General features: G+C 34.0%; 1 protein-coding gene across 1 annotated transcript in view; it reads left to right on the top strand.

The window, feature by feature from the left end:
* ITGAV (integrin subunit alpha V) overlaps positions 1-17,631 on the top strand; it is a 105,247-nt gene that overhangs the window by 57,635 nt on the left and 29,981 nt on the right. The window contains exons 6-11 of the mRNA XM_020977541.2: positions 4,292-4,337; positions 8,677-8,802; positions 12,534-12,578; positions 14,441-14,484; positions 14,568-14,624; positions 17,531-17,583. Of these exons, the coding sequence (XP_020833200.1) occupies positions 4,292-4,337; positions 8,677-8,802; positions 12,534-12,578; positions 14,441-14,484; positions 14,568-14,624; positions 17,531-17,583 (371 nt within the window). The remainder of the gene's footprint in view (positions 1-4,291; positions 4,338-8,676; positions 8,803-12,533; positions 12,579-14,440; positions 14,485-14,567; positions 14,625-17,530; positions 17,584-17,631) is intronic.

Raw genomic sequence — 17,631 nt, 5'->3', positions numbered from 1 at the left:
CATTCATGTTGATGGCTCCCTCAAATGCCCTAATCTCCTAGTTTCTCAGCCTCCTTAAATCTCATGAGCAATAATTCCTCTACTCTAGCTCAGCCAAGTCACACCCTGTATCTCAGCATTACCTACAGATGTTCTAATTCCTTCATCAAAAACTCTGACATTCTTCTATCTGACCCTAAAATTCTATTATTCCATCTCTTCCTGTGCTTCACCTTTACTAAACCTATTCTTCCTGCTCATCACAATCTCTAAACTTCAGTACTTTCTCATGTCGGTAAGTCAGACAAGTATTTATCAAGCACTTACGTTGTGCCAGGCACTCTGCTAAGCTCTGGGGATGTGAAGAAAAGCAAAAACACATTCCTTTTCCTCAAGAAACTCGCATTCTAATGGGTAGTATAACATGCAAATACCTATGTATATACAAAATATATAGAGTGTACATGGAGGGGAAGAAACTAGTAGCATTAGTTTTAGGGAGGGAGAGGAAAGAATAAAGAACTTTTGAAGTGATTGGGTTTGGTCAGAACCTTAAAGACATCTGAGGAAAGCCAAGTAGAGTCAAAGAAAGAGAGCAGTCCAGGGATGAGGGACAGCCATTGAAAAGGCACAAAGTTGGGAGATGGAAAAGTGGACCAATGTAGCTGCATGTTTGGAGATTAAAGGGTAAGCAGATTAGAAAAATAGGAAGGGGGCAGATTTTGAAAGGTTTTAAATGGCAAACAGATTTTACATTTGATCTTGGATAGAAATAGGAAACCATTTGGAGTTTATAGAATAGATGGATGCCATGGTCAGACCTGAACTTTAGGTAAATCACTTTGACAGCTGAATGGAGGATGCATTGCAATGGAGAGAGATTAGAAGCAATGAGAACAATCAGAATTTCATTGCAAGTCATACAAGAATGAGCTGAAGAGTGCCTGTACCAGGGTAGTGACTATGTGAGGGGAGCAGAGGGGATGCATTATTAGAACTGGTAAGACCTGAGGATGACACTGAGGTCAGGTGAGCCTGGTTGACTGAGAGAATGGTGGTGCTCTTTATGATTTGAAGAAAGTTGATACATTTTGCTTTGACATGTTAAGTTTGAGATGCCTAGGAAATACTCAGTTTGACATGTCCAAAAGACAGTTGGTAAACATTAATAGTCAAATTTCAAATTAGAAAATTGGAAATTATTTTTTAAAATTTAAGTAAAATTTTATTTTGGGCAGAGGCTTCCTTGGTAACATTGTTAATGTATTATTAAATCATGATTAGAAGTCAGTTGGAAGGCATGATTGTAGCTTTGGAGAGAGACTACAACTCAACCTAGATCATCTCTATTAAAATGACAATTAAACCCATGGGAGTTGATGGAATCATGAAGCTGACACACCTTTTGACTGTTATTCTTGCTAAGACTTCAATTGCTCCTGCCATTCATCTTCTCCACTCTATGTGCAAATTGGATCTGCAAATTGGGACAAAACTAATTTATATTATCTAATCTTATTTATATTACCTAATCTTAACTAGGTTGCCTTTGCTTTTGCTCCCCCCTAATTGATTCTTTATCCCACTCCCCATCAAAGAACCTTCTCTTCTATCCTAAAATCTCCTCCTACCTTCCCTTCACTTTCTTAGCTGAGGATCTTTTAACTTTGCTGAGAAAATTGAGGCCATTCAGTGTGAGCTGCCTCTTCTCTTAATCACATACCCCCCCAAATGCATCTACTCTTTTCCTCTAATCTCTGTTACTGAAGTAGCCCTTCTCCACAGTGCCAACCCATGAGCTCTTGATCCCTTCCCCTCCCATTTTCTCTAGCAGATTGCCCCTTTAATCATCCCCCTTCTCTTGCTATTCTTAATCTCTCTTTATCTACTGCCCCTTCTGTACTGCCTTCCAACATACCCACATCTTAAAAGACAACAACAAAAAACTTCACCATACTCTACCATCCACAAAGCTAAAATTCTTTTGTCCAAACTCCTGAAAAAAGCTTGCCTATACTAATTATTTGTTTCCTTTTGTCTCACTTCAAAACCCTTTGCAGTCTGAGCACTGATCTCTTTACTCAGCTGAAACTGCTTTCTCTAAAGTTACCAAATCATCTTTTAGTTACTAAATCATGGGATCAAAGATTTAGAGCTTGAAGGGACCTGTAGAAATTAATGATTCCTCAGTCTCCTTTGCTGTTTCATCATCCATATTATGCTCTCTAATTGTGACTGTACCCCAAAGCTCTGTCCTAGGCCCTATTTTTCTATGTTTACACTACCTCAATAACCTCATCAGTTCCCATAGGTTGATCTCTTACTGAGATCTCTCACTGAAGCTCTGGGCACATATCACCAACTTCCTGTTGGACATTTCAGGATGGGATATCCAAGAGACATGTCCAACACAATATAACCAAAACAGAATTTTGCCTGCTACATGCAGACCATTTCCTTTTTCTAATTTTCTTCTTTCTTTTGAGGTCACTACCATTCTTTCAGTGTCCCATGTTCATAAACTTCAGAATTATCCATAACTCCAACCCCCCGCCTTATATATCCAGTCACCAGGATATCTCTATAGAACCAGACCAAAAAAAAAAACCAACCAAGCAAAGAAGAGACTTTCCTTAAATGTTTTTTATTTATATATTTTCTCTTCTCTCTATCAAATTTTCAAGTATTTTTAAAAAAATAAATTTCAGTGCAGTAAGTCATGCCCCAGGTAACTCAGGAATATATTGATTAAAAACAGAACAAGCAGGACATGACTTTTTTGTAGACTGTGAGAAAAGAGGGGCTATAATAAGCCAAATTAATGAAAACCAGAGATATCACAGTCTTATAATGATTTTTTAAAAAATTTAATAAAGTATTAATATTTTGTTCTTATCCTTTTACTTGCATTTTATTTAGGAAGGAAATGTTTATGCTATTTGCCTAAATTAGTTAAATAATCCATTTTCTATTAACTTGATATACCAATGAAGTATTTATGATTCAAATGTTAAGGTGTCTCCGCAAAATAAATAATTTTACATTAATAAAATAATTAAATTTTATGAGATCAGCTTATTTTTTCTTAATTTTTATAGTACTACAACATCTAGAAATATATATATGTATATATGTATGTGTGTGTATGTATATATATATGTGTGTGTATACACACACACACACACACACACTCACATATTTGTGTGTGTGAGGCAATTGGGGTTAAGTGACTTGCCCAGAGTCACACAGCTAGTGAGTATTATGTGTCTGAGGCTGGATTTGAACTCAGGTCCTCCTGACTCCAGGGCCAGTGCTCAACTGGAAATATTCTTACTTCATATAGAGTAACTCTGATGCTCAGTTTATTCTTTTAAAATAATTTATAAAGCCAAAAATCACAAATTTTTAATTAAAGACCATTTTACTAGTAATTTAGTATCATCTGGTCATACTGCTCTAACAGTGGTGATCTATTGGAAAGAGAGGCACTTGGACTTTGGGGATAGATTTTTACCCAACAAGGTATTAAGATTTAAGAAAAACATCTTAGGCTGAAACAGTAAATACTTTGTGTCTAATACACTCAGTTAATTTTCTGCAATTAGTAATGGCCACAGAGTAGGACTAGGCAAGTTAGCAATAGATTATCTATAATAAGCTCTGAAAAATTTGCCCTTCAGTTTCTCCTGTAATTCTATCAGATGGTTGCCATAGGTACCAAAAAGAATTTCCCTCCAGTGAAGCATGAAGTTCCTTTGGTAGTCATCAGGATGTGAAATTTGCCTATGTAGTCACAAACTTTGATAATCAAAGTATAATAACAGAAAACCCCCAAGTTAGATTAGCAGATACAGTCAAGGTAAGAGGATCCATATTTATATCAACATGTACACTGATATGCCATCCTTGATGTAGTGGAAAAAGTAATAGGTAGATAATGTTGAGTTAAGAGAATATATATTTTACTTTCCTTTTTTTAAATATCTTTTTTTGTTTTTTGGTTGGGCAATGGGGGTTAAGTGATTCGCCTAGGGTCACATAGCTAGTAAGTGTTATGTGTCTGAGGCCGGATTTAAACTCAGGTTCTCCTGAATCCAGGGCCGGTGCTTTATCTCCTGTGCCATCTAGTTGCCCCTCCTTTTTGTTTTTAAAATATGTTTCAGTAAAGATGACAGTTACCCAACCTGAAAGTAGAATGAATTTTAATTTTAAAGTTACTTTAATTTATCCAATATTTATTAATTTTGTTAATTTAAAATTTATATCTTTTTAAAAGAATTTTTTTCTACATCATTCCTTCCCCCCCCCCCAGGCAGACAGAGTACTTCTGGGAGGTCCTGGCAGTTTTTATTGGCAAGGTAGGTTAATCACATTGTTTAATACCTGATATTAACTTTTGCTAACTTATTTTGTCTCAAAAATATGTTTCCAAATTAAATATGAGAAGAATTGAGAAATATTGTTTTTGTGACTCAACACTATTCCTTTACCAATTTTTGAAAAATGGAAAAGGTGATACATGTAATTTGAGAGAGTTTATGATATGTGTTCTTTGTATAGTTGCTACATGTGTTATAACTAAGTGAATAAATATGGTACTACTATATGGCTGCTCAAAGATTAAAAATTAGCTTCTTAAAAGCCATTTAAGCTAAATGTTGTTGCTATGTGCTTAGATGCATATTCAATTTGTGATTCTGAATTTTGGGTTTAAAATATTTTAAATAAAAGTAATAGATCTTTTGAATGAAAATTTTATTTACTAATCAAAATCAAGTGTGGCATTCACTGGGAAAGAGAGAACATACAGGAGAGGTATCCGCTTTCTTGAACTACCCTAGATGGTCTCTTAAAATTATCATTCATATTTTTTATATTTATATCACCTTTATATATGAATATTACCCCACTCCTTCTCCTACCCACTGAGCTATTTCCTGTCACAAAGAATAGGAAGAATAAAAAAGGGTGTGGGGGAACTGTTCAACAAAACTAACCAACATATCAACTGAGTCTGGAGGTATATGTAATGTTCTACACTCATAGCCCACACACCTTTGCAAAGAAGGGAGGGAGGTGCTTTTTTAAGTCTTTTCTGTGGGGCCACTCTAGGTTACTTTAATTACACAGTGTTCACTTACCTTTTCTGCTGTGGTTGTTCTTTTTACTTATATTATGTTACAGTCATTATTTTCCTGGTACTCCTTATTTTACTTTGTATCAGTTCACATGAGTTTTCCCATACCTTTTTGGAATTCTTTCTATTCATTGTTTTTTACAGAGCTGCCCTATTCCATTATATTAATTACCAAAGTCTTTTTAGTCATTCCTTAAACAGATGGGTCTGTATGGTTTTTTTAAAAAAATACTATTTAAGCAATCCATAGCTTTTACCATTGGCTATGAAACAGAATGGAAATAGAATCTGTATAAATGAATGGTTAAAAAAAATGAAATTAATAGGTAACTTCTTTTCTAACTTCATTTTCCATGTAGTTTTTAAATATTTAATTTCTTTTTGCCTTTTTTGTCTTCTGCTTATAAAAATCAGGATCCTGTATAGTTCATGGGGACATTAATATCTGAGTTTTGTCAGCATTTGGTAGAGTCAGAAACTGTCATAACAGAAAATTATCCAGATTCTGGATTTTGGTCATATTAAGATGTCTTTTTTTTTAAGTTATCTAGACTTTCTTTGCCTGAGTCTTTGGGAAAGAGTGAATTATAGAGATAATTTATACGCTAGACAAAGAGCAAACATTTCTTTATAGAAACTAGGGGTTGTTGGCAGCATTCTGGTTTTGTGTAATTCTTAGTGCCTTCGTGTGGCTATAAAGTATTAGATCCTTTTTCTTCGCATAGCTTGCAATTGTTGAGATCAGACTGTTCAAACTAAACAGAGATGACCTTTAGGTAAAAGGCGTATATTGTTAGATTGTAGATCTAAGAAATTAAAACTCAAGATATCTGAAACAGATTCTCAGGTCATTAACCTTGAGGTATTCTTGTTTGTGGTAGAATTTAGCCAAGGGTGTGCAGTTAAATGTTTACCAACAAGCTTTCTAGAAAATGCCAGGCAGGCTTTTAAATTCAGTCTCTATTATTAGCACTTTCTCCATTACTTTCTTAAGTTTAGACAATCAACAAAACAGCTAATCAAGGCCTGATTTGTAGCATTTGTTGACTTTAGGGGTATAAATGTTCACACTGAAAATTTTAGAGCTGGCTTCAGTACATCCCTCTAAACAAATCAATAACATGAACAATTTTTTAAGATAAGGAATTTATTAGAAAAGAATATACATATATGCGTAGAAATGTATGCATGCATCAATCTGTCCATCCAGTGTTCCCTTTTCCTTGCTTTCTTCTCTTGGTCATTGGAGGACCAGAGAGGCTGTTCTTTCTGTATTTAGAGCTAATGACTGTTTTTCAGCCCTTGAATGGAATTGAATTTTTCCAGGAAAATAGCTTTGAGATTTCCAAATAGTGTCTTCACATTTGTGTTGAGAAGTGAGTTGCAAGTAGAAGCTGCTTCTAATTCTTCTGGAAGGATTCCCCAGAGTGCAATTTTTAATTGTTTAATCCATAAGTAATACCCTGTTCCACATCCCACCCCTACCCTCCTTTTTTTTATTAGCGTAAATAGATTTGTTCTAGTGACAACTGAAAGTTCAGACTTTCTATAGGTAAAGGGGAATAAAGAATAGATTAATTGAAGAAGAGGAAAATATGGAATAAATAAGGAAAAAAGGATAAGGAAGTTGGATGGGGAATAAAGAGACTGAAAAATGCAAATCAGGGAATAGGAGGATGTTAGTAGAGAACATCAGCTGCACTAGCATATTTTGATTTGAATTTTTATGAATTCTTTATATTTCATCTAAAGGGAAAATGAAACAATTTACTGAAATACAGAACTAAAAATTTGACAGTTTTGAAAACAGAGTAATGGAATGTGCTAAATCTCTGAGCTTTCTACATGGGATTTAAAAAAATTCATTCCCTTTCTGCCCTCCTTCCCCACCCCCACTGACTGCCTGCCTACATGAACAGACTGGCATGCTGTGGGAGACGAGGAAACATCACATGGGTATGTCTGTGAGCCAAAACACTGTCAGGAAGATAGATTTTGAGCATCAGAGTTATTTATTAACCCTTCTCTTTTTGTGACATGACTGGTGATATATTTAAAAAATTAACTTAGATGAGTTATTGCATTTGAAATTTTGTAAATAAAATGTGAATATTTATTTGAGTGGTGTTTGTTGATGTATTTCTGCACACTATAAATTTGAACTATGCTAAGGTCTCTAAAAAGATTTCTCAACTGTTGACGTAATGTTCAGTGAAGTTTTTATTATTGTTAGCAACAGCAGTGTGAATAACATGGAGGCTAGAATTTAATAATAATTGCAATGACTAACTCCGTGAATGAGAGAATACTTTAGTCAAAAGAAAGTCACTGGTGCTTCAAAAAAAAAAATGAACAGAATTAATTCTAGACATGGTAGTAAAATACACAAGAATATTAAGATTTGAGTTCTGCTATGAAAATCATTCAGTAAACATTTACTAAGTGCCTACCATGTGCTAGGCACTGTGCTAAATGCTACAGATGAAAAAAAAATCCAAAAGACAGTTCCTGCCCTCAAGGAGCTCACGTCCTAATGGAGGAGATAACAAGCAAACAAATAAGCAGAAACAAGGTATATACAGGATAGAAAGGAAATCATTAACAGATGGAAGTCACTAGAATTAAGAGAGTTTGGGAAAGGCTTGCTGTGGAAGATGGGATGATAAAATGGTAATAAATGAAAATGTTGATAAAGATAATGTTTACTGTCTTTATCCTCATTGTTTTGTCTGTGTTATATGTTATGGCTACCTGACAAGCAAATTAGATAAACACAAAAAATTTAATCTTCAGAATTCAGAATAGAGCTCTGCCTTTACCATTGAACAAATGGAGAAACTACTAGTGTTTCTAGGTTCTAACTCTATGGTGAATCTAACCTATTTTTTTTTCTGTCTGGTCTCATTTGTCTGTAGTCATATGGACTTAACTTGGGTATCCCATGGACTGACTTAGAGCCAGAGCTGTACAGACAAGAAAATTAATGTTTTCCACTACATTTTGAGGCTGTGTATGTGACCACACTGCCCAAAATAAAATCAGTTAGTGAAAGAACTTATTTGAATTGGTTGGCATCATGGAAACTTCTCTCCCACACAACAACAACAACAATAACAACAAGAAAAAAAATCCTAGGCTTTTATTTTTTTTAAGGTCTTGCTTGAAGTGTTAGAGGAATAGCCTGAAGAATTCCAGGTCCCTTTTCTTAAATGCTAGTGTCATTCTGAAGCTGAACTAGTCCATGTACTTCATTAAATGCCTAATTTATCTTCATGGAGCTGCTTAGCAATTGATAGGTAGAATAAGAAATAATTGTGAATGAGTGAAGAGATCTCATTAAACCTGTCTTCAGACTTCTAGTTTGTTTTTCACATGTGTGACTGAGGAGTTGAATAGTTGGATTCTTGCTTAAGCATTCCAAGTAGTATTACCAACTAACATCCAATGATGACATTAGGAAAAAAAAGAAAACAAAACAAAGAGTTAATCTTTTTTTTTTTAAAAAAGGTTCATAAGAGAAACTCTACTGGAAAGTCACAACATTCTTTTTATTTTTTTAGGTCAGCTCATTTCTGATCAAGTGGCAGAAATTGTGTCTAAATATGACCCCCGTGTATACAGCATCAAATATAATAACCAATTAGCAACTCGGACAGCTCAGGCTGTTTTTGATGACAGCTACCTAGGTAGGTATTCAAAATATGTAATCCTATTTTTAAAATTTTATTTTTAATTTGTGGAATAAAACAAGCATTTTAATAACAGTATAATAAAAAAGATGATTGCACATGAAACTGCAAATCTACTTTGTACAACTTGCTATTCCTTTTAAATGTACAAGTAATCATGTAAATTTTTTTTCCTTTTCTTGTTTATTTTTCTTCCCCGCCCAGATAGCCACCATTAGATACAAATGGGTGTATGTTTACATATATATAAAATATGTATGTGTATGTAAAACTATTCTATACATACTTTTATTCATCAGTTCTTTCTCTGGATGCAGACAGCATCTTTCTTCCTATGTCCTTTATGGTTAATTTGAGTATTTATAATAGAATAACTTATTTGCTCGAAGTTGTTCTTAAAACAATATTGCTGTTACTGTATACAATATTCTCTTGGTTCTGCTCTTTTCACTCTTCATTATTTCATGCAAGTCTTTCCATGTTTTTATAAGACTATTGAGCTCATCATTTCTTATAGCACAATTGTATTCCATCACAATTATATACCACAACTTGTTCAACCATTCCCCAATTGATGGGCATCCCCTCAAATGCCAATTCTTTGCCACCACAAAAAGGGCCACTATAAACATTTTGGAACATATGGGCTCTTTTTCTTTTTTCCCTAAATCATCTTTGGAAAAGAGACCTAGTAGTGGTATTGCTGGGTCAATGGGTGTAAGTAGTTTAATAACAGTTTGGATGTAATCGCAGATTGCTCTCTAAAATGGTTGAATCAGTTAACAAGTCCACCAAAAATGAATTAGTGTCCCAATTTTTCAAAATCCCCTACAACATTATCTTTTCCCCTTTCAATCATTTTAGCCAATCTGGTAGGTGTAAAATGATATGTCAAGTTGTTTTAATCCACATTTCTCTAATCAATAATGGTTTAGAGCATTTTTTTCATATGATTATAAATTGTTTTGATTTTTTCATTGCAAACTGCCTATTTGTATCCTTTAACTATTTATCATTTGGGAAATGACTCATATTCTTATAAGTTTGACAAAGTTCTTTATATATTTTAGATAAGAGATCTTTATCTGAGAAACTATCTATAAATTTTTTGGCAGTTTTCTGCTTTCCTTCCGATCTTGGTTACATTTGTTTTATTTGCACAAAACCTTTTTAATTTAATGCAATCTAAATTTCCCATTTTACAGCTAACTTTGCTCTCTATCTCTTGTTTATTCATAAGTTGTTTACCTACCAAATAGAATCCTTTGAAGAAGAAGAAAAAAAACACCTCACTCTTTTCTAGGTAGTTTATTAATGTTGTATAAAATGTTCATTTTTTTTTTGCTGTTGAATTGAGAAATAGCATGGCAAAATAGAAAGAGCCTTGGACTTGGAGAGAGGAGATAACTGAATTTAAATTCTAAAAGTGACACTAGCTGTTTGGCCACGGGCAAATCATGAGAACCTAGATTTAGACCTAGGAGGGACTTTATATGCCATCAAGTCTAACTTCCACACCTTTACAAATGAGGAAACTGAGGCACAGAAAGATTAAGTTGCTTAATTAGGATCAAATAGCTAGTGTCTGAGGTGGGATTTTAACTGGCATCTTACGTGGCTTCAATTCCAGTGCCTTCTGTACAATAAGATGCTGCTCTGCGCTTTAATTCACTTACGTTGTCTGAATTCCAGTTTTCTCATTTTATAAAATGGGAATCATAGGATCTAGATCTGGAACGAACCTTAGTGATCATCTAATTAAACCCTCCCCTTATTTTATGGTTAAGGAAACCGTAAGTATCGGAGCCAGGGTGATGGCATTACTTGTTCTATGTATAATTACTTTATGACTTTTGGATACGACATAAATATGACTTGCTATTACCATGAACATATTTGTGAAAAAAAATTTTTTTGAGCACTGAAGAACTTAAGAAAGAACATTTGGTGTAGAGTTGGATGTCCTGGGTTTGAATCAGAGTTGTGTGACCTTGGACACATCTTTTGATCTCTCTGAACTCAGCTTCTCCATCTATACAAAAAGAATCAATAATATTTTCACTGTCTACCTCAGTTATTAGGAAATATTTTGAAAAGCATGACATAAATATGAACTGCTTCTTTTTCATCAGATTTCTTTTAATCAATGTATTGATATTGTAGATATTATCTTCATCTCAGGTTTTCAAATTATATTGGCTTAAATTTGTTTTTTCAATTCTATTAACTTAATTTTGGTATAATAACAGAGCAGAAACTACATCACAAAATATGAAATATACATGATACTTATGAAATAAGTATTATAAGTAACAGTAATAATTATGAAATAAATACTTATAGTACTTATGAAATAAAATAAAAATGATAATTTGCCACTGGCTTAAAGAGGCCTTTATTTTTTCTGGTGTGTGTGTGTGTGTGTGTGTGTGTATTTTTTAGAGTGCTGATGAGACTGGAGCAGATTTATCCTTTTTAAGTAGCTAATGCCCTTTGGTAGAGACAAATTCTTAAAAAACAGTAACAGAGGCCACTGAGTGGTACAGTGAATAGAGCATTGGACCTGGAATCAGGAAAGCCTGAATTCAAATTTAACTTCAAACACTTAGAGGCCATATGACCCTTAGTTAAGGCGTTTAACCTTTTGTCTGCCTCCATTTCTTCTTCTGTGAAATAGGAAAATAATTACACCTACTTTCCAGGGTTGTTGTGAGGATTAAATGAGATAATTTTGTAGAGTGCTTTGCAAATCTTCTAGCGCTTTGCAATTGCTAGCTATTATTATTTAAAATATTAACCAAGCAATCAATGAGAGTAGACATTTAGTAAGTGCTTAGTGCCAGGCGCTATGTAATAAGAAGAGGACTGAATTTTGCTTTGTTTTTCTGTATGAAATCTTGGAATGTTTAGAAATGACATGCAGTATGAATTTTGTAAACACTGTATGGGATACATCATACGTCATGGCCTTTATGGCCCTTGGTACATTTCAGCAAATTACATCTTTATACTAAAAATGAATTCAAGTGTCTTCATTCTATGCAAAGTCAGTATTCTCCTCTTCTTTACTTTGATTAAGATATTTTCCCCTTGAAAAATTAGAGAATTTTTTATTTTGAGGTGGAGCATACACATAGAATCTGATTACCCCTCATAATTAACATTCCTTAAAAAGCTACATATGAACATGAAAAGGTAAAAACAATAATTTACTAGGCAGAGAAAATCTGGCTTATTAGCTCAATGATTCCCTTTCCTCTGTCAGGATCAGTGATTGCAAATTTGGTCTTGCTTGCAGCTTAAGCTATATAAATAAAATTAAGGTAGCCCATCAATATATTGTTCTAATGGATGCATCCTATTGAAGTATTTAGTGCAATTGCTCTTATTTAAAATCTTGTTTCTAGGGGCAGCTAGATGGTGCAGTAGATAAAGCACTGGCCTTGGAGTCAGGAGGAACTGAGTTCAAATTCGGCCTGAGACCCATAAAACTTTCTAAATGTGTGAACCTTGGCAAGTCACTTAACCCTATTGCGTAGCCAAATCCCCACCCTCCCAAAAAAAACCCAAACAAAATCTTTTTTCTTATACATATATATCAAATATGTACATTTTGCTACTCTGATCATAATTATAATTTAAATTATCAGTAGAATTATAGAATTTTTAAAAGTTGTATCAGAGTCTAAGAAAATCTTATAGTTTGTTACTTTTGGTTTTCTGTGCAGGCTACTCCGTGGCTGTTGGGGACTTCAATGATGATGGTATAGAAGGTATGATATTTTTTCTTAAACAAACAAACATGGAGTAGGGGGGAAGCTAGGTGGTGCAGTGGATAGAGCTCTGGCCTTGGAGTCAGGAAGACCTGAATTCAAATTGGCCTTAGACACTTGACACTTACTAGCTGTGTGATCGTGGGCAAGTCACTTAACCTTGATTGCCTCACCAAAAAGCCAAATAAAATAATATAAAATAAACATGGTTAAAGTTTTTAAGTATTCAGAGCATGTGATGGCTAGAGATTGCAGTGGTGAAAATAGGTTTAGAAATATCATGATTATGGAATAAAACAATGCAAAAATGTACATTTTAGTATATTAAGGATAATTCTAGACCAGGCCTGCTCAATCTGTGGCCCACGAGCTGCTTAAGGCCCACTCCAAAGGATTTCAGGCAGGAAAAAACATCCTTTGTATGTAGAAGAAATCCTTTGGTGGGGTGCACATTGTGCAGGCCTGTTCTAGACCTTTTAAAATGTAGTCTAGGTTTGTTTTTCTCTAGTGCTTCCTCAAAACTATAATTCTCATTCCTTTGTAGGCTCAAGTAATATAGGATTAATGCTATCACTTACTCTGAGGCTCTCCTTAGGAATTTACAGTGGCACCCATTGTCCACACCTTAAATATAAACTGCTTTGCTTAACATTTCAAGCATTATTAGCAATCTTATATCCAAACAGATAGAAACATGTTCACCACCCCCTTCCCCCCCCAAAAAAAAGAAAACAAAACTTATTTTTATGTTTAGACTCTCAAAACACGCTCTTTGAGTGGTGGGTACTATTTCCAAACAAGTGCTGTCCAAAAATGAATCTGAAAGGCCTTCTTATTATAGACTAAGAACAGACATCCTTTGCCAAGTAGGAATGGCAGTATTCCCTGCTACATGATATCAAACACTTGGGGAAGACACAGGTAGATATGTTCTCCCCTGTTTTCTTTCAGATGATAGAATTCAGGAATCAACATGAACATACATCTAGTTCAGAGAAGTTTCTTCTCTTGGAAAAATCCAAATAACGAGCCGCTGCAATTTATGTGGGTCATACTTTCACTCTAAAACTATATAAACTGCTTATAAGATGGAAGGTTTGCCAACCTAGTGAAAGTTTTCTAGCTTCCTCCTTCTTAAATACAACTGGCAACACTTTCCTGCATGGCAGCTACTCCTCTCATATACCAAAGCTTCACTGCTATCTGCAGCCTTACAGTTGAATCAACTAGCTATGTTGGGCCTTTCCATAATGTTAGCCATTGTATTGACTTTTCTCCTACATTCCTCTCTTGTAGGCTAACTTTCTTAACATTACTGAACAATTTAGTAATTTCCTCCCCCCCCCTTATATATATATATCACTTCCCTCATTTGTAATACCCTTTTCTTTCCCCTAAATTTTGCCTTCTAATCCCCATCAATTTTCCTTCACACTTATTCTGCAATGTCTTGAATTATTAACTCCATCTAATTTGGAATACTGTCTGCTCTGCATTTCTCTACTCAATTTTCTCTTTATTATTTTATACCCAAGTACATATTCTTTGTGTTATTCTTATGCGTTTTATTTTCCATGTTGTCTCTTCAGTTAGATCTTATGAGGACAGAAGTATATCCTCTGAAGTATACACTGGTTATTTTCTAGAGTTTTAGAAAGATTTGGTTACGGGCTTCACTAATAACTTAGTGTTACTTTGAACATGAATCCTTAGCCACAGCCAGAAATCAACACATCAGTTTTAGTTTTTTGTTTCTGTTATTAAAAAAAAACAAAATGAAATATCTCCTAGTATGCAGATTCCTACTAACCATAAGCTTAGTTATACTCATCTTAGTAATTAAAGTCACTGTGTTTTTTCAGACTTTGTTTCTGGAGTCCCGAGAGCTGCAAGGACATTGGGAATGGTAGGAAAATTAAAGTCCTTTATAGAAGTTAGATCATCTCATATTTTACCATATTTTCATAAAATTTCATTTATCCTAAACAGGTTTATATTTATGATGGAAAAAATATGTCTTCTTTGTATAATTTTACTGGAGAACAGGTAAGCCTCTTAAATTGCTTCATATTTAATATATATTAATTTAATAAACTGCAAATTATATATGCATATGTACATAATAGATATATTATAGTCAGACATACATATAAAAATATGATGTATGTTTTAAAAAATGTATGTTTCTAACTTTTATAATGAATGTATAATATTCTTAATTTGGCAGTTAAGGCCTTTTATTTTTAATATCAGAATAATTAGTTTAAGGAGATCCTTTTGAAACTGTGGTAGGAAAATATCATTCTTTTCTTGATTTGTTATGTAGCAAAGTTTTTGAGTCTTGATGGCTATCTTTTACTTAGAACACCATGGTATGTCCATATTTGCACATTGGTAATACGTATAAACTTTGTTTTGTCTGTTGTTCAAAACAAAGCTTTTTACTTCAATCAAAAGAAAATTTAAAGTACCAAATTTCCCCTCCTATATAAGACATTTTGAGACAGTCTGTATTATATACATTTTAGAATTAGCCAATTAAATAGCTTTTAAAGAAAAGAATAGCAAAATAATAAAATAGAGTTTAATCAATACGTATTCAAATAATTTAAAAATAAATCCTTTAACATTTATGAAAGAATCAAGCATTAAGTACTTACTATGTGCTCAACACTGTTTAAACACTGAGATTATAAAGAAAGGCAAAAATGTTTCATGACCTCAAGGAGCTTAAATTTTAATGAGGGAGAAAACATGTAACTTATTAGGGTAAATAAAAAAATACATGCACAGTAGATGGAAGGGAACCTTAGAGTAGGACCTCCTGCAGAAGGCAGGTGTGTGATCTGAATTTTGAAGGAAGCCCCAGATTCTCAGAGATAGGGGTGAGGAGGCAGAGAATTTCGTCACTAGGGGAAATCCCGTACAGAGATAAGAGATTGGAGATGAAAAACCGAGTATTATATGTGGAAAACAGCCAATGGTTCAGAATGACAGTATTATAGAGTGTGTGGAAGAGAGTAAAGTGTATGAAGACTGGAAAGTTAGGAAAGCACTAAGTTGTAAAGAGCATGAAGTACAAACAATGTATTTTGTATTTGATGCTGCAATAAGTAAGGAGCCACTGGAGTTTATTGAGTAGGGTAGGACGAACTAAGCTTTAGGAAAATCATTTGCAGCTTATTTGAGGATAGATTGACATGAAAAGAGAAGTGAATCAGGGAGACTAATAAAAAGGTCCTTGTAGTGTTCTAGGTGAGAGGTGATAAAGGTCTGAACTAGAGGGGTGGCTATCTGAGTAGAGAAAAGGGGACATGCATATGTGATATCGTGAAGGTGGAAATTGCAAAAGTTGGCAACTGTTTAGATATGTTGGGCATTTGAGAATGAGTAGTCAAAGATGACGCTGAGGTTTATGAGCCTGAGTGACTGCTAGAGTGGTGGTGCTCTTGATAGTAATAGGGAAATTCAGGAGAGGGAGTTTGGGGAAAGGGAGGGATAGTTATGTTTTGGACATGTTGAATTTGAGGTGCCTACCCATCATGAAATGTCCAATATATAGGCAGCTAAGTGACACAGTGGATAAAGTGCTGGATCTGGAATCAGGAAGTCTTGAGTTAAAATCTGACCTCAGACACTGTGTACCCTTGGTCAAGTCACTTAACCTTTATTTGCCTCAGTTTTCTCATTTGTAAAATGAGGGTAATAATAGCACCTACCTACCAAAGTTGTTGTGAAAATCAAATGAGATAATATTCATAAAGTGCTTAGCACAGTGCCTTGTATAGTGCTATAAAAAGCACTATATAAAGGTAAGCTATCATCATAATAAATAATACTAACAATAATAATTACTTATTTGCTTCCCTCTACCTAGTTAGAACCATAGGAGGGAAACTAATGCTGTATATAGATATAAGAATCATTTGCATAGAGATGATAATTCAACTTGTATAAGCTGATGAACTCACCAAAAGAGGTAACACATGTATAAAAGAAGAAAGGGCCCAGGACAGAGTCTTGGGTAATACATACAATTAATAGACATGACATTGATAAAGAGACTGTGAAGGAGAGTTGAGACAGGTAGGAGAAGGAGAGCTAAGATAGAGCGGTATCACAAAATCCTAAAGAGAATGTATAGGAAAAAGTAATCAATAGCATTACATTATTAATTATTAAAACAATAATAATTTTTAGATTAGAGAAATACATTTTTGCCTACTGAGAATGCCATTGTATTAAATACTGTTGATATTAGCTTTATAGCAATCTAAATGGGATTTGGAATTAATATCCATTAATATACAAATCCCCCTTCTGTGGATTTGGGGGAGAATGTCACTGGATAAAAGAGTGAATCTAGTGTATTATAACCATAAAATAAACTAGCAAAGTGATAGGTAAGGAGGAACAAAATTTCCACCTCTCTTAAAAAGACAATTTATTTAAAATTAGCAATTAAAAAATCCCTTTTTATTCATTTTTAAATTTTCCAGCAAGTAGCAATTGCCAATTTTTAATGTGAGTTTATTTTCTATATGAGAAATGTCAGCTTCGGGAATTCAACTAGAAAAGAAATGTGTGTGAGTTTCAGAGTAATGGGAAAGAATGCAAGACAGGAAGGAAATCCACCATTGATGTAGTTAAATGGCAGTTCTGGGTGATAAAACCTTGGGACAAATGGCAGAACCTCAGAGTCATTTGAATGATGTTTATTTAGGATTCTCATGTTCTTACTGTCACAGACTTAACGACAGCAAATATGTACCTTGTTACCAAATTGTTGGTTTTTTTTAAAGGATGATAATAATGGAGGGGGAACATAAAAATTTTGAAAATTTGAAGACATGTGAAAACATTTTATTCTGTTTGAAAAATAAAAGACAAAAATGGCATCTATAAACCAGTTAGATGGAATTTTAACATATCATTTTCATCTTGTTATCCAGATGGCTGCATATTTTGGATTTTCTGTAGCTGCCACTGACATTAATGGGGATAAGTAAGTTTTTATTAAAAAAAAAGTTTCCTGAAACAGTTTCTCTCATTG

Source organism: Phascolarctos cinereus, unplaced genomic scaffold, assembly GCF_003287225.1.
Source record: "Phascolarctos cinereus isolate Bilbo 61053 unplaced genomic scaffold, phaCin_HiC Scaffold_726;HRSCAF=1367, whole genome shotgun sequence".
NCBI lineage: Eukaryota > Metazoa > Chordata > Mammalia > Diprotodontia > Phascolarctidae > Phascolarctos > Phascolarctos cinereus.
This window is presented reverse-complemented; position numbering and strand designations above follow the sequence as displayed.